The 21,990-nt window shown below is 49.8% G+C and overlaps 1 protein-coding gene across 3 annotated transcripts in view; it reads right to left on the bottom strand.

Moving 5' to 3' along the window:
- The window catches only part of exd (PBX homeobox extradenticle), a 316,119-nt gene that overhangs the window by 101,183 nt on the left and 192,946 nt on the right, over positions 1-21,990 (bottom strand). Inside the window, exon 3 of one of the 3 annotated variants that reach the window (XM_086977975.1) lies at positions 18,633-18,698. The exons of the other annotated variants lie outside the window; for them this stretch is intronic. Within the exon in view, the coding sequence (XP_086834101.1) occupies positions 18,633-18,698 (66 nt within the window). The remainder of the gene's footprint in view (positions 1-18,632; positions 18,699-21,990) is intronic. 3 annotated transcript variants of the gene reach the window in all.

Here is a 21,990-nt window from a genome sequence, read left to right on the forward strand (position 1 = left end):
TTTGGGGCTGATCGTAGGTACAAGGAAATGGCAAAGAAGTGGCAGCAGGCAGCAGCCATAAGCGACGGTAGTACCAGTAGCAACAACGAAAAAAGTAAAAAGAAACAGCAAGAGACCTCCTTACCACTCTGCCAAGATGACTCCGCTAGCCTGAGGCCCAACTGCCCCTTTCGACCCATCATCGAATATCCCACTCCTCCTGTTCTCCCTTTTTCATGGCTCCCAATGGCACAAACCCCAAGGGACGCGAAATGCAAAGTCGCTCAGAGAATAGCCGGATGGCCAGGGCAGACGGGAACGCGTACGAAGAAGGCGAATCTGAAAGCGAACAGCGTCTGAACAGCCACGAGCCTGAACAGCGTAGAAGCACAGTACTAGCCGAAGGAGAAGGCGATCCGGATTGAAAAGAGCAGGACGCACAACCCTAAAGAAGGACAGGCAGACAGCAGCAGCAGTGACGGCGGCCGCGTTGCGATAGCCTGGCTGACTCCAATGAGGGCAATGCTAGTCGTTCGGACTGCCTATTCTAGACCGTAGCCCCTTAGAAGCTCTAGACTGCTCCAGTTCCTTGCTGCTTGACGTTTGACTCAAGCTCAGACGAACCCGACCGCGCCTTCCTCGGTGCATCGCACTTTTCAGCGCTGCTGCTTAAACCGGCAGCGGCAAAAGCGCATGTGGGAGAAAAGGACGGGCGAGGAAGCAAAGAGGTCTAAAGGCGCGCCACTTCTTTCTTTAACGAAAAGTCGGCTGAAGTTTCGATTAATTTTTCTATTCGTATGCTAATTCCGCACTGCGGCTCTTCCTGGCTTGCCGATTCGGCGACGAGATCTAGCGACACCGAGAGATCAGAGACACTGAGGGGCAAGCAACTAGCGACCGTCTTTTACTGACGCTGGTACTAGTAATAGTAATGGCCGTTGCTAGCAACTCCACGGCGAACTACAATAGGACCGTTCTCACCGGCTGTCCGACAAAAATACGAAAGAAATCAAAGCTCGCAAAGAAAGATAGCGTCACATGCTGTGCGCCGTCCGCAGTGCCGCTAGTACGAATACAGCACAACAGTAGTTCAGACTGTATAGTTGCACTATTTCAAACGGCTGGACAGTATGGCACTACGCATAAGGCCACCCAGACATCTATGCTGGCTCATTCATAGTGCACTGGCTGGCCTGAATTCGGCTTGTTATGAGGGTCTTCACTTGGTTTGACTTGAAACGACTGACCCATGCAGGGTCATCCGCGGCATCTAGGTATTTCGGTATTTATTTCCGTAGCTTGCAGCAATCTCAACAGTGGTCGGTTCGTAGTCGGTTCTTGGATGGTTGGTCCCTGCATGGCAAGCGATCTTATCTTCATAGAATAGTAGTAGGTAGTGCCTTATCCCCCGTTTCACGACGACGACCGATTTGAGTTGCGGCATCAGCTGGCCCGATACTTGACTGTCGACAGACAACTCAGGCCAAGTAAGGCTAAGCAAGACTCTCCACTACCGTTGCTGCTGGATTTGTTCGGCTAGAGGCAAAAGCAGCACAGTACCAGACTGCTGCCGCTGCTATGGCGGCTGCTGTGGCAGTAGCTACTGCGCAGACATCCCCCACATTGCCGTCGTCTTGGCCAGTCTACAAGATCTGCTTGGACTGAGTGGGGGATAGTGGAAGGAATGAAGGAGGAACAGGGAGATGTGAGAACGAGATGGATAGAGGACGGAGGCTGTTACCGAAACAAGCGCGCCATACTCCGGATCTGGCATTTGCCCAGCCATCCGTTACCATAGCGGAAAACGAACGGGAGCATCTGCTCTCCGCTCAGAACCGCTGGCGCCATCGAACATCAATGACAACCTAATATCGGCTGCTCAGCAGGTCGCCAGACTTTCGCCATGGCCCTGTCGTCCCCAATCCCCCCCCCCCCCTCTCCCCATATTAACCCCCTACTATGCCTCGTCTTCAAGATCGCTCGCTAGGAGACCGGACAATGACTACTTTTTCCAACAGCAACGTCGACCGGTAATGGCGACACTCAGGAGCAAAGGTTCTTTTTTTACGCTGAGCTTACGCCGGATGTTACTACGATACGCTACCACTTACTCTGACTAAGCGACGTAACAACGAAGCAGGAGAGATCAGCCAGAGACCTAAAGGGATTATACGTATTCAGCTAAATCGAAATTAGCGCATATACAACGACACATTACGAAGGCAACCACAGTGGCAGCGTTGGCCGATCGAGGATTGAGAAAACCGGCTGGATAAGCGTGGCGGAGGCTGCGGGGGCACCACTGCCACTTGTGTGAAGTGCCTTAAATCGAGTGCAAGCCCCACAAGCCGTCGTCGGGCCTGCAGGCCGGTCGAGTGGCCAAACAGCATGGGGGTTGCAAGAAAGTGAGGGACAGTTAGCGCCCCGCGTAGTTCAGATTTGGGCAAAGATGAGGGAGCAGATTTGCTTAAAATGCAGCAGCATGCATTTAAGCCCAAAGGCGCACCCCCAACGGACCGACTAACGGTTAACTTGCACGCAGACAAACACCATTTCCCTACTCCAATCCCTGACGAAGAGTTCCGTTGAAACGTGGACAGCAAGTAAGCCGAAGAGCCCACAAGTCAGCGTTCAAGTTAATTCGCGTTAAAAGCTTTCCCTCTTTCCGCCCCCTAGTTCAACCCCGGCCCCTTTGCGCAACCTCCTTCTACGCTTCTTCAACATGGCATGCATGTTTGACGCAGACGCCCCTTGGAGGCTGACAGCGACCGGAGACTGCAAGACTGCTGCAAGCCAATCACGATGAGCATTCTCTATGAAGTCAGTACTTAGCCATGCACAAAAATAATGGGGACAGAACGCGAAACGGCTAGACTGGAAGCGTGTTGTCCACTTATAGGACCTCACTTGTCGGTCTGTGGCTAAACCAGCAGACTGCGGAATGCCATCGCTGATAGTTATTCAGCGGCGGCGGCGGCGGCGACAGCTGGATAGCGACGCTGCTGATAATGCCAGTTCGGCCCGTTCTGTTGATGGTGGCTTGGCAGAATCATTGTATTATTGCTGTGCGGTGCGCGGTTGATGTGAATTTCTCAAAGGACAGCGACATCAAGGAAGATGTGGAAGAGCGCAAGTTTGCGCTCTCGAGGAGCGTCTCCTCTGCGAGGAATGCGGGTGGCTCATCAGAAAATAAAGCGCGTTTCTATCCTATGCGAGTGGATATATAACATATATGCTACACTATTTATATACTATTGTACGTGTGGCTAGCTCGAAACGAGATGACGGCCCTTAATATTGTACTAGAAGCCCCAGACCTGTGGGATTACAGTGGGAAATGGAGGTTCACTGGCGACTAGTTGGCCAATTGGTGGTCTTGCGGCGTGAAACCCAGGAACATAGCAACATCCTTGTATTGTTACCGACTGGCAACACTGGTAAGTGGGTGGACGCATTTCAATGACACAGACCACACACGACACAGGCTTAGGCAATGGAAGTTAAGCTAATTTAGCTCGTGGCCAAGAAGTTAACCAGCGAACGATAGAGAAGGCAACAACAACAAAACAAGCCAAGTGCTTCCTAAATAGCTTTACCCAACCCCGTTGCCCCACCTTATGGTCTGTATTTCTCTCTACTTCAGGACACGACGGCATTCACCCTTACACTGACTTCTGCCTTGTCCTAGCTATAACCTTACCATAAATCTCCTTCCACTAAAGCTCCGACTAATTCGATTAATTGTTGCCTTCAATTCGATTGCCCGAGTGGCGAGGGTTGTCTCCATTTGAGGACTATTGTAAACAAAGCGGCCACTGGCCGAGCGAGCTGTTTTCAAAAGCCACACTTAAACCTTGGACAACGAAATCCAACAGCCTTATGCTTTTTACCCTGCTTTCATAAGTCGTTGTTTCAGCGCTTGCTGCGATAGCTTTCTGCTTAAATCGTAGTAGATTAGGCAATCCTTATTACTTATTGCGTAAGTCAAGCTGCACATTGAGCTTCCATGTTTGATATTATAGACTGTTGCTTACTCAAGCAACGCAAAAAAAATCTTTCTCTACAACGTCTTCCTTTTTTCGGATTTTCGTGCTGAAGTTATTTCCTTATATGCAAGCTACGCTCACTTGCATCTCTCGCCTTGCACTGCTTCAAAGTCGAGGGTCTACGGAGAAAAGCTGAGCGAACTAATAGCGCAGACAACGGCGTGTTTTCTCATACAGCGGAAAAGGGTTGTAAAAGAGCCCCTATCTGCCCCTCCTGTTCATGGGTCTTAGTTCACCCCTTGGCCCTTCACCCCCCTATCCTCAACAACCCCTCGAACTCGAATAGCGACGACACTCATGAAGTGATGGAGGAGTGCGGAAGGGTGAAATCCCAACGTGGAGAGTGTACACCCATTTGAAAACCATTACAGTCTATCAGTCGACACAGAAGCGGCGTAGCAGCAGCTAAAGTCGAAAATGTTGGAACCCGCCGTTTGAACGATCTTTCCTGTATAGTTGGCGCCCTCACGAATGAACGCTGATAGCGCTGAAACAGCAGGAAAAGCAGGGGCACACAGTAGGACTCACTGTTCAGTGGCAGATCGTGCCGTGTAATAATGAACCATCTTGTACGTGAAATATGATTGCCAGGCAAGCAATGAATTAGTTACACATATGCATAAAGCCGAACCAATTCACAATCGTTGATTAAAAGATAGCAACGTTCCACTGTACATCAAATGACAAACTATGCTTCTCAAAGTTACACGCTCGTTGGTTTCGACGCAGTCTCGTGGGTTTCGATATTTTAGGAATGCATAAGACCTCCAACAAGAGCAGGTTTGCCTAGCCTGGGGTAATCATTTAAGTCATCCGTCAAAATGAAGAAATGCCCTGCTAACGAGTTTCCAGTTTTACGTCTGCAGAGAGCTATGCATTTCCAGTAGAATAGAGTGCAGCAGTAGCAACAGCAAAAGAGCTACGATTTGACACCAGCACGCATTCTCTGACCACAGACACACAGATCCGATTCGCGCTCGTTCATAGCGAAGGCCAACGCGGCCTGGCATTGTTGCAAAAGGAGCCCCGTTCAGAGGGAGCAGACGACGAGCCTGTTCATTTGAGCAATGCGAACGTACATTGTTTGATGCCATTAACACTCGTTTACTGACTAAATCATCACTCTGTTGTTTCGTCAGAGTGTTACGTTGGCTCTACTAGCCTCTGTGCTTCAACCCAGCCTTGTTGTTGTTCGTACCAGCACCGCCTACCTCGACCCTTCCCAACCATCCTACCGCCGATATCCCGGTACATTGGGTCCATTTTACTAGGTTGACCTCTTCGTTGTTCAACTCTCGTCTATTCAGGGCTGGCTCTGCCTATTTTGTATTTTCTCTCATACTTTGCCTGTTAGCGTATCGTAGGCTTGAAGTCAGTTGGCCCATGACTTCAGTCCCTGCTTCTACTGCTTCTATTTCGACGCATAGTTTGTCGTCATGCCCATCGTTCGCCCTCGGGTATTCGGTACGGTTCCATTAATGGGGAAGTTCACCGGGCGTGTATTTACTATGGCATCCCACCATGATCGTTCGCCCAACAATGTTGCCCGTCACTTCTCTTCTATCGTCACCGCACTTTTCTAACCGTGCGACTCCATAACCAACTGCTACTCAACGACAGCAGCAGCAGCAGCAGCAGCAGCAGTCCAGGACTCATCACCAGTATACCACCGCCATCACACATCTCCCATTCCTACGACGAACCATCTTCGTGGTCTCTTTTGCCATCGTCTGCTACTAATCATCCATTAATCATCCGTAATGAGGTCTACCAATCAGCCCTCGACCCCAAACCCCGTTAGCCACTGCTAGCCTCCCACCCATGACTCTCTTCGCATCACTGTCACGGTCGCCACCACGGCGTTCTCAACGCCGTTCAGTATAGCTGTTGTATACTCTACTGCTGGCGCATAGGAACGCGCGCCAATCAACGATATCGTATGTGCGCCTAAACTCCGGTAGACATTACTGAACCGGCACTTCCCTGCTATGAACACAATTTGCCAAAGATACAGAGCCGTAAAGTATCGAAATTCGCGTTTCAGCCTCTGTTATTCTTCTGTTCTTTACTACCTCATATATAGCTTGTGAAATAACAAATAACTCGTATGCATTTTACACTTCAACGAATGTGTCGCAATTTTTTCTGCTAGCCGGAGTAGAACCATAACGTCCAATTAACTACATCCATCCAGTTCTAGCGAACGCTGAGAAGGGTAAACACGCCCTTCTGATGTGGGCGAGCATGCGGGCAAAATGAACAACTACAAGCTTGCATCGCAGACCACGGGGCTACGCAAACTGCGTAAGCCCTTGCCGGGACTACTCATATAAGATTACTAAGTGAGAATGAAGCACAGACAAGAGGACCAATGACGGGAGATGACCAAGGGGTCTTGCGATATAGTACATGCGATGGCGTCGCCATACGTGAATGTGTCTACATTCCTGTACGGTTTGGTTATAAGCTATAATGAATATTTCATTGAAACAAACACTACGAACTCAACAGGTGCCCCCACTGACGACCAGCGAACGGCCTTGCTTGCTGCTGCTGCTGCTGCTGCTATTTTATTCGCTTGCTTCGGTGTCGAATGCAGCGGAGATCACAGTCGCACAGTGCATCCGGCTCTGTTATTCCTGCGTTGTTGGCGCACATCGTGCCACCATGTCTCGTTACTAATACACACCATACAGAAGCCACAGAGTAAGCCCACAGCGAATCCCAAACAAACTCCACTAGCAGCCCTTCAAGTAACGTCGCAGGTTACTGCTCTTTTCTACTATGCACGCTTTCCCCCACATCTTTTGAGGCCACCGGAAGTGATCGAGAAGTGTCAACTTGCTGACCCGCTGTCAATTTAGGTTTGCTGACATATGTTTGTCTGTCTGTGTCTCCTCTTAGTAATTTACACTCACTGATCTAACTACTGTATATTGGTATGTTCATGCAGCAACCCAATCAGAATCAGAGCATCCTGGCTTAGCTCACTGTTACCGGCAAACAGGTAGCGCGCCCTATGACGGTTTGACTCAGCTCAGCCCAGCCCAACAAGTGCTCCCGTTCTAGGAAGCCATAAAAAAGTGCAAAATACCAGCACCCTCATGGGTGCTGGGTAGGCGGACGAGGTTGACTCCACAGCCTCCGTCGGGGGGAAAGAGCCTCGATTAATAAATACTTTGAAAGCAATTTCACAAATTACACACGCGCACATACATACATTACACACACATACATACAGACACATATATAGACAATGAAGTGGGCGTTACGGCGCAGTTCTCGCTATACCGATATGTAACTCTGTTGTCGCCTTATGGACTCGCAGCGATCTTACGTGCGTATTTACATAAACTAGCCAAAAAATGTATACGACGAAGCGATTGGTTACAGACAAGAATCGGATGTCGTTTAGAAATTCAATCGTATTCTTAGTTAATGAAAAAAAAAAAACAACAAGCGAGCAACACTTGCTACTGGTAGTAGTGAGCTTCCATCCTGTTCGCTGTGCCTCGCCTGAAAAAGCTATTTGATCAAGCCAAGGTAAGATAATCTATGGCGAAGTAACAGCAGACAGGTTTGCTCAGTTGTAAAGAACCTGCCTACTCTTTCGGTCAAGCCCACCTACTCATAGACGCGGAAGGTAACGATGTGAGTAGCGTCAGTGGTGGAAGCCTCTCCTTCCTCCGTTGGAGCAGACGGAAGCGGCATTTTGCGCCAAAGAGTACGATATCGGCAGGTAAGAAATGGAAGCAGCAAACGGGCAGAAAGCGAAAAAGCAAAATCTTTTCTGACTCTCCTGAGCTGGGCAGACAGAGGGAACCCGGAGAAAGTCGGAGGGCCGGAAGAACGAACAGCCGCTAATAGCAGGCAGAAACGGCAGCAGTAGCAGCTGCAAAGGAAGAACCGAAGAAGTGGTAGCGGCAGCGCACAATCCGGCAAGCTTCTTGCCGTCGGAGATAAAACGACTTTATACCTTCTTCATTCAGTCGTGGCCCCCGAGCCACTTTGCACCATCCTACTGTTCCGTACCGCGCCCTCATACGGGTAAAATACCAGGTGCACTTGCCCCGCATGAGCTACGGTCAAGAGCTTTCGACCTGCTCAGACTTGCCCTCTACGTTAGTGCCTTGTAACTCTTCTGCCGGCTCTGGAAATCTACCTGATACGGTAACGCCATCTCGTCCCTGTTCAAAGCTACCCCATGCTCCTCGGCGTGCGTGCCTTGTACAATTCGACGTTGGTGAAGCGATGGGTTGGGAGGAGGTGGGGTAAGAAAGGGGCACAGCGACACAGCTCTCAGCGGCGGTCTGTCTTTTTCCTTCTTCACTAAGGAGAAAGTCAATGGCAACAATGACACTTCCGCGCACAGGAATTTTCGTCCTCTTCTACTACTACCGCTATCACTACTAGGACCACGAAGAAGACTGCAAAACTAGATCGCAACGATCGCAAAACAAGAGCACTCTTGCCTCAGAAATAGGGGTGCTAGCTGGCTGGCCGATCTGCCGGCGAGTGGCGACGCAAGTGAAAATTCAGTCAGCTAGCAGATTCAGTGCAGTGTTAAATTGAATTGGGCGAGTGACTCGAATTCGGGCGGTGGCGGCACCACTAACATGGACAGCAGCAGTCACAGCAGCAGTGCTGGAGTCGCCCTGGTGTCCTAGAGTCTAAGAGAGGGCTTAGGGGTCTACAATGTTGGGGTGCAGAGGAGGGGGAGGCTAGCAGGGCTGGCTGCCACTGGTAGACTCCACTGCCTACTGCTGGTAGAATAAGTGAGTGTGATACGTATAATCTATTTTTCCGCCGGCTCCCAAGGGCCTACGGATCTCTAGCGCGTCTACTTCCCTCAAACACCCCCATTCCTCGATTCCTCCATTCCGGAGTCTACCCGGTCTGTCTATCTGTGTGTCGTGAAAAAGAACGCATACTCTCACTGTGTGGTAGGGTCGTAGCGGGGGTGCGTTGGCAGGGGGAGACATAGAAAACGGGGAAAGGGGCAGTCGGCAAACTCGACTTGGGCGCTATTATCAAATCAGTCGGCGGGAGGCCAAGCAGATCGGGTGGCCCCGATGGCTTCTCGATGCGCTTCCGATGGCCCCCAAACGTTGCCCCGTCTGCGGAGAATATCGACCCTATGAGCCTGTTTGCTTGCCTGTGCGTCGTGCGAGCATGGCAGCGTGCCTAAGCAGCACAGCCTCCTTCCTAACAGTGATTATGCTAAGGAGCCGGGAGCAGCAGCAGCAACGAAGGAAAGGAGCGAAGAAATCACTGGGATCACTGAGAGCCGCCAACCGAGAGCAAGCCACCCTTCAGAAACGTAGCCACAGAAGCTGGCAGCCGTGGCCGCTGTAGCTTCTGCAGCAAACGAGAATAACTCGGGCGGCAACATGGCCACGCTGCAAACCACTCAACTAGGCAGCTAGAGGTTCGAAAATGAGGAAATTTGCACGCCGACCTCTCAGCGTTCAGACATGGGTTCCAGACGATGACAACAACGAGTCGAGTCATCTGCCGACGACTCGGTATGCAACCGACCGATGGTGGGTAGTGGCCGCAGCGGCGACGACGTTTCGCTTTTGAAAGCGGTGAAAAAAGCTGCAAAGTGACTTTTAACATACTCATCATTGCCTGCCCCGATCTAGCAACCCGGTTCGGTAGAGCTCGGGGTGTCCAACAACGATTCCATTCGCAGTAACAGAAATAGAGGACAACGTTTAGCAGGAGACGACGATGCTTGAAGCAGTCGACTAAAACTTTTCATACGGACAGATTTTTAGACGCGTCTAGTTTTCTAGGTCTTCCTTAGAACGCTTGCTGAAATAGTCGTCCGGAAAAGAGTCCGTCTGTGCCCAGTTCCTAGCTTCGTGCTTTCTCCGTTTGATTCTGTCTGCCGCTGCAGAACAGAGGAGGAAAGCGAACATCCTTGACACTCTCACAATTCTTCAGCGCCCGTGGAAACCGTGGAGTTTCGTGAAGGTAGCATCTCCTTTGTCGTTTTTCTTCTCACTGCCTGAATACGCATTGTCGGCTGTTTAGGGTGACAGAAGAATAGCATCTTTGATCTGTGACAATATGCGCTCGCTCTCGGGCGACTTCCTCTCTTGCGCATCCTCAACAGGCTCCTTCAGATGCTTCGCAACGGTAACAGCAGAAGCCGCAATCGGTCGCGGCCTGGTCACTGCCTGCCCTGCGTTGCGATAAAAAGGAGCCAACAGGAGGCAAAGAGGAGAGGTATGTGCTTCGTTTTTCTAGAGTCGTATCTCAATCAGACATACGTGCACACCATTAGCAGAGTCCCCGCAACCCCCCGGAGGCCGAGTTGGTTTCCCTGAGCGTGCATGTTCTGCTCATTCCAGCTAACATCGACAGCGGCGGCAAAATACACGATTGAAAGGCACTAAGAAATAGGAAAGGCGGTATATTTGCCGTGTGAAGGAAACCCGTCACCTTGAAACTCTTACTGTAAGACGAGAGAACTCATATAATGGCGGTTCCTTTTCGGCTGATTCGACCTCTTTTTGGAAGAACTTTCCATTGATTGTTATGGATATGAGGATTATTATGTAGTCACCTGTGCGAAAGCTGGAAAATAAAGAACTATGAAACAATCTAGTGATGCGGTGGTTGCCATAACGAAGAAGCAACTAAGTTATTTTTGCCTGAGTGCCTACCAGGGCAAAATAAGTACTGTGAACACAGCAAGAATCCCTTCAACCTTGGGCAGCAACGGTAGTATGACGGAAGTCAGTTCGTCCGCAAGAGACCCGAATAATTAATTCAGCGCCAAGTATTTTCCATATTAATATACAAAGACAGTTCAGGCAGCCGTAAGCAGCAACCCAAGACGTTAATGAAGTCGAAATACGACTCCAAAGTGACGTTTACTTTCAGTTTGAGAGTTTTGGGTCGGAAGCAGAATTGAAGCCAAGAGGCCCACTAGTTCGGCTTCCGAAGTGTCTTCCTTCAAATTCAATATTCTTTACATTGTTGATAGTGAAAGAGGCGAACTGCTTGGCTGTATTGAATTCATTTTCTGACACTCTGCTGACATTTTGCTATGGCAACACTATTAGATCATGGATAACAAACGGTGTATTTATCATTTACGTATAGCAGTAAAAAAAAAGGGGCAATACCTTAGTGTCTTAGTTCTCTGGTCGAGTGTTTTTCTGTTGAATCCCACAAGATCCCATCACCCTAATCTAGGATAGGGCTGGCGTCTCGCATCCTGGGGTGCTGGCCACTAGCCCAACTACCAGAGAAGGTCCCAACAACTAAGCCCGGTTACGGTGGCAAAAGCCTCCGATGCTCTTTTGAATATTTATGGCGTGTAATTAGAAGAAAAAAGTCGAGCAGGAAAGCCTCCATGACTGCGGCTACGGCACCAGCAACGACGACAGCGGCGGTGATAGAGGCTATAGTAGAAGCGACTATAGAGTGGCGACTCACGAGTGGATTCGCCTCGGTTTCCCCGTCTGTCTGCCCCCAGGGTGAATTGAGACGGTGTCTGGCTGCCTAGTGGCGCGCTAGTCTTGGAGGCCGCGTTCTGGAGGGCTCGGGCTCAGCTTCGAACGGCAGTGCCACCACCTCGACATGGCCACGCATTCATTAACTTTTTGTCATCACCCTCAATCGATACTCCGGTCGCCGACGTAGCAAAGACCACGCAACTTCCCCGCTCTTTGGCCTCGTCGTTGTGGACATTGACGAAGCAGCACCCTGGCGGCAAGCTAGCTGGCTCGTCTGCTTTTAGCCCACGAAAGTTACTTCGTTGTGATAGGATAGTAATAGAAAGGAGTTGCTGGTTTAATCGAAGGATATCCTGTTCCTGGATTAGCAGCTGATGTTGCCCGATGCTACCGGTACGATTCTGGTCCCACGGATAATGGTGTTTTGACGCTCGGCATAGCAGCAGCAACTGGAATAGCTGCTGGCCCTCGCAGGATACAAACACTGATGCACCGAAAATGGCACTCCTCCAAGCGAGAGACATTCCACCTCAAGACCGACTCGAAAAGATCCTAGTTAATGGCCAGCGGCTAAGGAAAGCAATGACAGCTCCTGGTAGGCGTTACCGCATGAAGACTCTATCAGCTAGAGACACTTCGGCGAAAGGTGAATTACACCATGGCCAAGGTCTTGTCGTTGGTCTTCGTGGTAGCTATACAGAAGTGTCTGTGCACCGCCAAGTACAGATCAAATCGTAATCATTTTTGCAATGCCTACCTATCGCTGTTCTTGAGTTCGTTGCTTTTCATAAGCTGCACTGACCCCTCGCGCTTTGTCAACGGTTCAGTATCTACCCAGATGCTCACTGCGCATTCTCCATCACTAATCACTCGTATGCACTCGCACGAGACAACGACACAATCTATGCAACCGTTGATGCACGGCGGGATCTGCCAGTTTGCGCCTTTTTCATGGGATCTGCCCGTTTGATGGTGGTGATCTTGCTGCTTTTGCTAGACTCACCCAAAGGTACTAAAGCCGCTGCTGTTCCTGCTAGCCTTGGATATACTTCCTTCTCACGATCCTTTTCGTGTGTTTCCCCAGTTACTGAACAGTTGCCGCTGCCCTGCTACAAGTAACACAAGCACATTGAGGCAGGAACGCGGAAGGCTCAGTTCCAGCCAAGCTCAGTATAGCGCCAATGTTAGCGCTACGATGCTACGCGCTTCATTTAACGGATTGTTACTTGTCTTCCGCTGTGATGCACTCACCGCGAGCAGCGACAGCAGCTATGGTAGCGGTAGCGGCAGCAACATCAGAAGCGGCAAGCTCGTTGCAGGCCACAGGCTCAAGCATATAACATTGAGAGTACCACTGAGTAGTGAAGCAGCCGCTGCCTGAGACGGCTGCTGTAACCACACCACTGGCGTCTTTTGCATAGAAATGCACCGAGCGAGCATGTTTGTGTGCTTGCTTGTGACACAGTTGGGAAACCTCTCATGCTTCCGTAAGCAAAAGACGCCCACCCCGCTGCTCCACTCTAGACGCTCGTCGGCATACCCTGTCCCGTAGCATCTACCAAAATCCTACTACCAACACTGCCGTTGCTGCTGTCGCCGCTGATGACGCCCGGTCACGGGGCAAATGGCGCCTGCCTACCCGCCCCGTCTTTCTTGCTCTGACCAGCACAACACAGACTGGCAGCCCAGCTCCGCCCCAGATCTACTCATGTGCAATTAAACAAAGATGTCCCCACTAGTCACCCACAAACACAAAAGCCAGCGGCATCCACCTCAACAAACATTAACCAACCGGCGTCAATAACAACAGCGCATCTACCACCGTCATCGTATCGCATAGTCAGGATTTCGAAGAGGGTGCTTGCCGTTACCGTTCCTCAAAAGCGTTCACAGAAGAACATACTTCAAGGGCTCGATGATGCTGTGTCTTAATGTGTGGATCACGATGGAAAGTGTAACGTCAATTTATTCAACTGCCGGTACAACTGGTGTGATAATAAATGGTGATGATTCTATAATTACCTACTAAATTTATTAGATTATTATTTATTATTACCTACTAAAATTATTAAACTTAAGCATCTATTTAACCGCAGTTTTTAGAATCTATCATTTTTTTTGGCTGACATTTTTCGGTGATTTCGCTATCCATGAAAGACACAGCGATTCAAAATTCCTAACAAAATCAATCGCTTCTGTCTTATTTCTGAACCATTTTTCTCACGAAAAAACAAAAAACTCACTTAAAGACAAACATTCCCGTTCGCGCCACGCGTGCGCAAGACTGATCCGTCTATGAGACATTGCTAAGCGCGCACATATGACGGACAGAAATCTGAATGCACATCTGATCGGCTGACTAGCTGGCTGGCTGGGTTTCTTCTCGTTTGATAAGCCAGTTCACGCATACACACACACACACACACACACACACACACACACACCCAGAACTGCCACTTCTCCCCTGCTCGCGAGCGTGCCTGCCAAAATAGCAACGCTCGCCTATGCCGCGACAGACAAAATATATTCTACGGGGCCGGAGGGGTAGAGAATAGGGAATCAGAGTGGGGGCGACGCAATTTCAGCGCCAGCATACACAGCACAACCTCGAACGCCATCACCGTCACCAGCAACGGCACCAGCGAAACCGCTAACACAGCCGCCTTGGACTCCACCATTCCTGTTGTGGACTTTGCTGGCTCGCTGAAGCGGTGGCGATCATCATCAACAAACCGGTGGCTTATATGGGCTTCGGCCGGCCTCCTGTCGCTCGGCGAAACAGTTCAGGCAAAATCTAGTCAAGACAAGCCAACTTTGCATACAGCCTGCCTTGTGGCCAAGCACATCTTACCACGCAGGAGAGGCCTATCACAAGCCAACGAGCCACGGACATAGCAGCCGCCAGCCTTACACATATACACGCCATATTATGACAATAGCAACCCAGTATGCGTAGTGTGGGCACAAAGCTGACCATGGACCGCAAGCTTTGAGCAGGCCAACAAGTCGGAGTCTAGGCCCAGACGGAGGCGCAGCGGCTTTGTTTTTCGCATCGAAAAAGCTTGAAACTTTTTTTACGAAGCCGGTTTCATTGGCAGGATATATTCGAAGAATTCGGAGACGGTGCAACGACCAGCCCAATATAACTGAATTTTTAAACTATCAAGAAACTTTAAAGTCTCCTTTTACTATTGAGGTGTATTTAAGTTGGCAAAATTTAACTTCTATTCACTGTAACCTGTCAAACCTGCTAGAAGCCGCTGAGTTCATCCGTTGCTAATGTCTAGCTGCTTGGATGTCTTTAATGATATTTCTAACTTTAAAATGACGCATAGGGATCGCTGGTGTGATCTTCGCAAGGAAAAAGCTACGACGTTGGAACAGTGCGACAGGTTTTAGTTGGGCTATTAGCGGTGGTTAGTCGATGTGAGCAAATGTCGCCACCAACGCTCTGTTGGTTTCTCTTTTTGGTTTGAAGCGAATATGACTTAACAAACCCAACCATCGAGTAACCCAGCTTGTTGTATTAGCGAACCCAAAAACTGCAAGCCAATTGTCGCTTTCATTCGGAGTTCATTGTTTAAAGATAATTCTTCTCCTATCCCTTTTTTCCGATCAGTGTTTACTAAACACAGAGAACAATCAGATTAGTTGGTTGTCGCCCGGTTATTTGTGTGTTACTATCCTTTTTTGTCTCAGTGTTCGTTCGCCTCACCCGAACCTCACAACGACAGCGCGTATCACCGCATAGCGACTTGGGTTAGTTGCAGGAGAACTGAAGGCGGGCAGCAACCAGCTGCAAAAAGGGCTCAAAGGTCCCTTGTGACTATTGCTTGCAGCGTATATTGGCCATATACAGACAATGGCGGCGGTTGTTGGTGTGGCTGCGCACGAAAAAACCTGCACAAAATAGGCGCTGCTGGCCTTATCCTTCTAGGAGCCGCATTAGTGTGGACGGATATTGAAATATGTATATCAAAGAATCAGCCAGGCAGCCAACAGTAACACTAGTGCTACTACTAGCAGTGGTAGTAACACCACGAGCATCAACAGCTAGCTGGTGAGTCTTATTCAGTGCGCATTGTATTAAAAAAACATGCCGCTACTGCGCTCTGTGCAGTGTTGCTACGCCCGACCGTCCCGTCCCGTCCGTCCGTCCGAACCCAAAACCTCTTCTTCTCCGCTCGCTTCGTCGTCTTCTACGCTCCGGTTACCTTCTTTCCTGATTCACTTCTAGCAGTAGAGGACGGCTGCTACAAAGAACGAACTCTTCTACTAGAGATTTTGCGAGCGCAGGGCTAAGAGCTAACGCAAAAGCAGAAACATTGGTGGCGGTGATTCGACTTGAGGCGGTGTCTTCCTTTGTTTCCTCCGCTAGGCTGCCGCAAGGCGCTCCCCCCTCGTCACTTCCGTGCACCCCAGTCTAACACCCCACGCTTTGCGTCCCCGTTGTTTTAGCCAACGTTCAGGGAAACCAGCCAGATAGCACACTGTGTTGACTATTGAAAGCTTTTGCATCAGTCAACCACTACAAACGTCGTAGCGCTTGTGGAAGCATCGTGTGGTTGCTATACGTGCTGCCACGCTACAGACAGTAGCAAGTGTATTTCCACGCTTAAACGCACTTGCAGCAGCAGCGGCAGCCGTAGCAGTGGCAAAAGGGGAAAAACGTTCCAAGGATTCGGTTAGAGGCGGTTGGCGTATGTGTGCCTGCCGTTGAGATATAGGCAGGCCAGGGGCAGCACGGCAGAAAGGGCCAACGAAACGGTGGGACGGGACACAACCTTCAGATGATGGCCAACTGCTGGCCAATCCGTCCCCCAGCCTGGACCAACGCGGCCCAGCCCAGGAGACCACTTGCAATTGTAACGATACATCTGCTACGGTTGCTGCTACTGCTGCTGCTGCTTCTCCTATAGCAGCACCGACAGGAGCGGCAACAGCAGCTTCCGCTGTTTCATCTGCAAACAGATGGCCAAATAATACGATGCAATTCGGCTGCTGCTTCTGCTGCCGCACAGCGTGAACATGACACACCCCACGCGTGCACACACTAGCGGACTAGCGGACTACTCTGGCAGCAGCAAGCAGCAAAGACAGAGATACACGGGTGGGCGCGCAAGGCAGATCCAGGCACATACATGCACACCGACAGATAGACATACATATATAGATGGGATGGCAGACAGGCAGGCAGACAAACAGATAGGCAGAGAGGCGTACAAACACGAAATGTAGTAGATCTGGTTGGCCACACAGTTGCACATTGATGTTGCCTCTTCACTGCCGCTCGTTTGGTTGGGGTCGGCCGGTTGCCCGGGTGGCCAGTCGCTTGACCGGAGACCCAGGGGCAGCTGGAGCTGGTGGAGCAGGGTGCAGCAGCAGCAGCAGTAGGGTCGATGGTGTTTTTGGGCGATAAGAGACATCATGGCAGCGTAGCACATCCCAAGGGCAGCAAGCCAATACACGCCCCACCATCAGTACGGGGGCTACTGCTTGCACCGTCACTGCCACCGCCCTCATACCAAGTGATACACAACGAAAAGGGAACATCGAAACTACTATAGACAGACTGCACAAGAGCAATACACTGAAGCTCTTCGTGTCTTCTCTCATCGTTTTTCTCTCTTCTGTTCAGACATACTCACAAATACATGGTACACAAAGACACAGATCCCACCCGACATTTACACAAAGCTGCCCAATACAGTGAAACAGACATTCAAGCACGGTTTTGCTTCCGTAAAGAAGAATCCGGGATTTGGCGGGAGAGCTAGGGAACGATGGAGGTCGACGACAACAGCCCAAACGCAGAAAGTGTGGCGCAGCCATTGTTGAAGGTGTGAGAAAGACTAAGCGACTCTGCAGCATCTCCGGCTGCTGGTGTGAATCGCGCAACCCAATGAAAAGCAGAACGAGAAGGGTAGCGCGGGAAGGGTCAGTATAAACTGCTTTTCCCCACTCTCCACTGTAGATAGCCGCTGAGGATCATCCGTTGAGTAAACAGTATCCGGCTGGAAACGAGGTGAGTCGCGGCAGGCGGACGAACGGTTAGGTTCGCTGCGAGGAAAATTGGTTAAGAGAGGCAGGGCGATCTCGTGCCATGTTGTCTAGCTTCTGCTTACTCCTCATTTGGCAGGTCAGGATTATTCGACAATCTCCGATTATCCAATAAAGGTCGACTTTAAGCCAACAGAGATTTACACCTTCTCGTCTTCTGATCTCCCATCTACTAGCTCGGCTATGCACGCCCTTATACGCTGCACTGCCTAACCTATTGCACTGGGCAGCAACGCCAGCTATGAAAAGCTGCAGTAGTTCTGGCACGCCGTTACGGGTACAGTCGTTGCCTGGTTCACCACCGGCTTTGCCACAGCAACGTTAGTAGTTTCAACTCAAACTCTCATTGCATTGCGGTCCGCAATGTGACAGCATCAGCCTAGTGGGAGTTGAATGGCCTCATCTTAATGAGTTTCTTTTCTTCCTCTTTTCCAACTCTAACTCTTTCTATTATAATTAGCAATTACGAATCAGGCTGGCGGAGTGGCTAGCGGGGGCGGGCCGCTCCGCAAGCAAGGCTCTTAACTGCTGTACCCCGAATTCCCGTAGAAGCAGAACATTAAGTCTCCAAGGGGTACCTTTCTTCTTTACTTTCTCACTTGGCTTCTTTGGTCCCCTTTCGTTGTCAACCCCCTTCCCCTGAACCACAAGCCTTAGGCCTAACATTCACAGGCACATCACCACGGGATCACAGTAACACCAGTAGGGGCAACGGTAGCAGGGGTTACTATAGTGGTCGCCGTTACAAACTTGAAGTCGAAGCGGTGCTGCTGATCATGACGACGGGGTAACAGGAGTCGTTCGGTTACCTTATGACTGAGGCGCCAGAGAACCTCGTGTGGCATTAAAAGTTTGTTAACATAATTTGTCTCACTTGCGCTGTTTCGCGTTGCGCTTTGCAAGTGCAAAATGCACCGTTAGCACAGAGCTTTGACACCAAACTCGGCGTGCTGCTGGTAAACGAACGTTCACACCCGGACACACAGATACAGAGTGACAGCGTGATAATGTCCAAATCACGCAACTGTTGTAGTATCATCTACTAGACACAATAATAGCCTACGAAACCTCGAACCTGAAGGCTTTGATGTACTCTGTGGCAAACTGCGTACTATTGTTGCATATTGCGTAAATGACATACCTGAAAGAAAAAAAAAATAAAGTAGATGTTAGAATATGGAAAATAGGGCCTATAATGATCATTATATGGGTTGTGAGACTATCAACTTGCAAGCCAACCGTTGTAATGTTGACACTTACAAAGGCGATGTATCAGTGGCAATGGATAAGGAAATTAAACATCCGGAGTTGAAGGCATTTGATTCTTTCTTTGATATAAAGCGAAGAGGAAAACGGAAGGCAGGCATTGATGCAGTGTCGTATCATATGCGAAGGCCATACAACTTGGCGAGGTGTACCACATCCTCAAGATAGTGGTAATTAGCAAAGAGATAAGCAGCAGCGGGACTTTGGATGATATAGGAGGAGGAGATAGTTGAGGCGAAAATCAGCTGCATCAGAGTATATCACAGCGCACTAAGCAGTTAAAGTAATCCAGCTACAGGGAAACCCAAGAAGCAAAAGAAGTATTCTCTACAAGGTGAGCTAGTAAGACGCAGCTGTCAGGAAACAGGCAGTCTCGTCCTCGACGGATGTGACAAGTCGGCATGTCTAACCAGCTTGTTAAGTAAAGTGTAACAACATCAATGAGGTCTGTGCTGTCAGTAGCCCGACTGGACGAACTAACCCGCACTTAGCTAGGACTGTAGGCGACTGTCGATTGCTGCACACAGAAAACTTACGAACGGGTCATTAATCTACCTCATGTCCACCTCGTCAACTGCTTGTCCGCCTTCTTCGCCGTTTGTTTCTTGACTGAACTATAACACCTACAATCATCCTGCCTACGACTCGTCCTATCTAATCAGCGCCTGCGAGTTCCTCTCAACAACTTGCTTGTTTAGTCGCTGTCCGACTACTGCTGGTGGTACATTATTGTACCTATGCACTCCAACGCAGTAGCTGGCGGCACTTTGCGCTCGGCTCAACGGCAGTCGCCTTGGCTGAGCGGCTGAGTACCCCAAGCGGACGAGTCGCGGGTTGGACGACCACATGAACGACGGGAACAACCGCATCTCGTCCTAACGCATTCACCCGAAACCTTCCCATGTTTTTTTCCCTGTTACTTCCTTCTGCGTCCACCTTCCTACGACGTTCCCTTCTCGAATGGATCATTACGGCGTTATCAGCAACGTGCTACGGTAAGGTAGCAGCAGCAGCAGCACAATGCAAGTGTACTGTATAATGTTTCATCTAGACGAAACCTGCCAGTACTGCGAGCCGTACCCGCGCTGTCACTGCCTAAGGAGCCCAGCAGCCATGGCTGGCTGGGGCCATAAGGAATTGGGCTGTAGTATCCAGGCAGAAGCCAGCTAGGCCGCTCCTCCGTCTACGACAACTGCTACGACTACTATAACTAGTACTCTTGCTGGTGCTGCAGCTGCGGCGGCTGTCGCTTCGATTGCAATAGCTGATCGTATGGCCGTCGAACGTTGCCGTCGGTCGGACCAACAGGAGCGTGGCTCTGTGCACGTTTACATGTAAGTAGAGCTAGCAGCAGGCCAGTTAAGACACGTTCATTACTCAAGGATTAGGTTACTTGGCGGCCTGGTCGCTCCTCCCCGCTACTTCGCTACCGGCGGAAAGCCTGCCGCCAGCTGCCTATTCGACCTACGTCCATCGGTTCATCTGTCCGTTGGCCGGCGCTTGGCCGGTCGCAGTCGCAGCAGTAGAGAAGACAATTCAAGGAGAAGCATCTTCGAAACAGTATAACCTAGCTTACTGTAAACAACAAGAAAACTAAAGCGGCCGCATTGACATCTTACTGGGTTTCAACCGCATAGCTAATGCTATTATTATTATTATTTTTGTGTAGTATCATCATGCGTATGGAACTGCAAATCGTATGATGAGTGTCAGCGGTTTTGAAGGTATCATCAGGTAAGGTTTTCTCTTCTTGTTAATAGCGGGCGTGAAATCCTGTATATCTGTGTATTTAGCTTTTCTCTGTTCAAGTTTATGTGACTTAATTTTATGTGGACTGCAAGAGAACGAGAGACAGGGACTAGAAATCGAAAAATAGTTCTCACCTAGCGAAAACCAAAGACAAATTTTCGCCACATACTAGAGTCATGCTTCCGCCACCTTACCCCTTCGTAGTCGTCGCCTCAGCAGAGGCTGAAAGGACACCGCTTATCATCGTTTTGCCTGCGGCATTTAAATTATGCATAAAGTGCATTTTCCATATGAGTGCAGCAGGCAGCAAGCACCCACGCGGCTCAGTAATACAAGGCGGTCGTGACGGGGACGAAAACGCGACAACTCGCCTCCCTCCGTTTCTTTCTAAGAGAAACGAAAAGTGAAGTGCATGTGCTTTTTCGTCAGCTCGGGCCCCACCCCAGCGGGAGAGTCGCTTACCGTCCGCTTCCATATGACTGCGAACGGGCGAACCACCTCAACCCCACAAGCCCCCAACGGCGGACAGTAGTGATGCTACTTTTCGTTGCCAAAAAGCTGCAGCACCAGTCGCGCAGCAGTCTCCAATGTCTTCTCTGCAGCGCTGTCTTTTTTCGCCTTCGCGGCGTATTGGTTCCTTATGAGCTGGTCGATTCTGCCTCGCTGCCATGCTTGCTTCCATCTTCTTGTTTTTCCTGTGTGTGGCTTCTCGCGACGCTATGAGTCGCTGCAGCAAAAGTGCCGCCGTCACTGTTATTATCGTTGCCACTAGGCAACAAAACAGGACGCAGCAGACAACATCGTCGTTGTTACTACCCGTTCTACAGTGGGGCACAAGATGAACGTTTCCATTGAGACACAGTAGCTTACTCGGGACTTTATCGTGTGTCGCCGTCAATGAGGGCAAAAGGACAACAAAATCGACACGGTTGTTGGTAGCTTAGTCTGCCAACAGGGAATTACAGCCTAACGGGTAATAATAGGTAACTGCTATAGGCGAAAGTAATACTTGGATAAAGAGATGACATTTCGGGGAGGTTTAAACCAATTGACTGTGATATGAAGCTCAGAGACCGAGCAGGTCGCGATTCTACTTGTTCATGTGACATTCGAAAATTTAAATCTATGTATGCATTGATTAAATAAATGAAGGTTATCGTTAAAGTTGTAGCAGCTTTTATATTGGTAAGATTATTCATTTTCCTAACTACTACTGCTGCTGCTGCTGCTGCTGCTGCTACTACGAAAACAACCCCCACGTGTTCGCTATTTTGAAACCGATGATTTATATTGATCCACTAGTTTCTTTTCTCGATTTCTCTCTCAGCCTCAATCTCACTCCCAAGTTGAGATGCCGGTAGGCAAAGCCGCTCATCCATCCATCCCGGTGGAGGCAAGCAGTCGCGCGGTTCGAGACA

Source organism: Varroa destructor, unplaced genomic scaffold (assembly GCF_002443255.2).
Source record: "Varroa destructor unplaced genomic scaffold, Vdes_3.0 BEIS01000001.1, whole genome shotgun sequence".
Lineage (NCBI taxonomy): Eukaryota > Metazoa > Arthropoda > Arachnida > Mesostigmata > Varroidae > Varroa > Varroa destructor.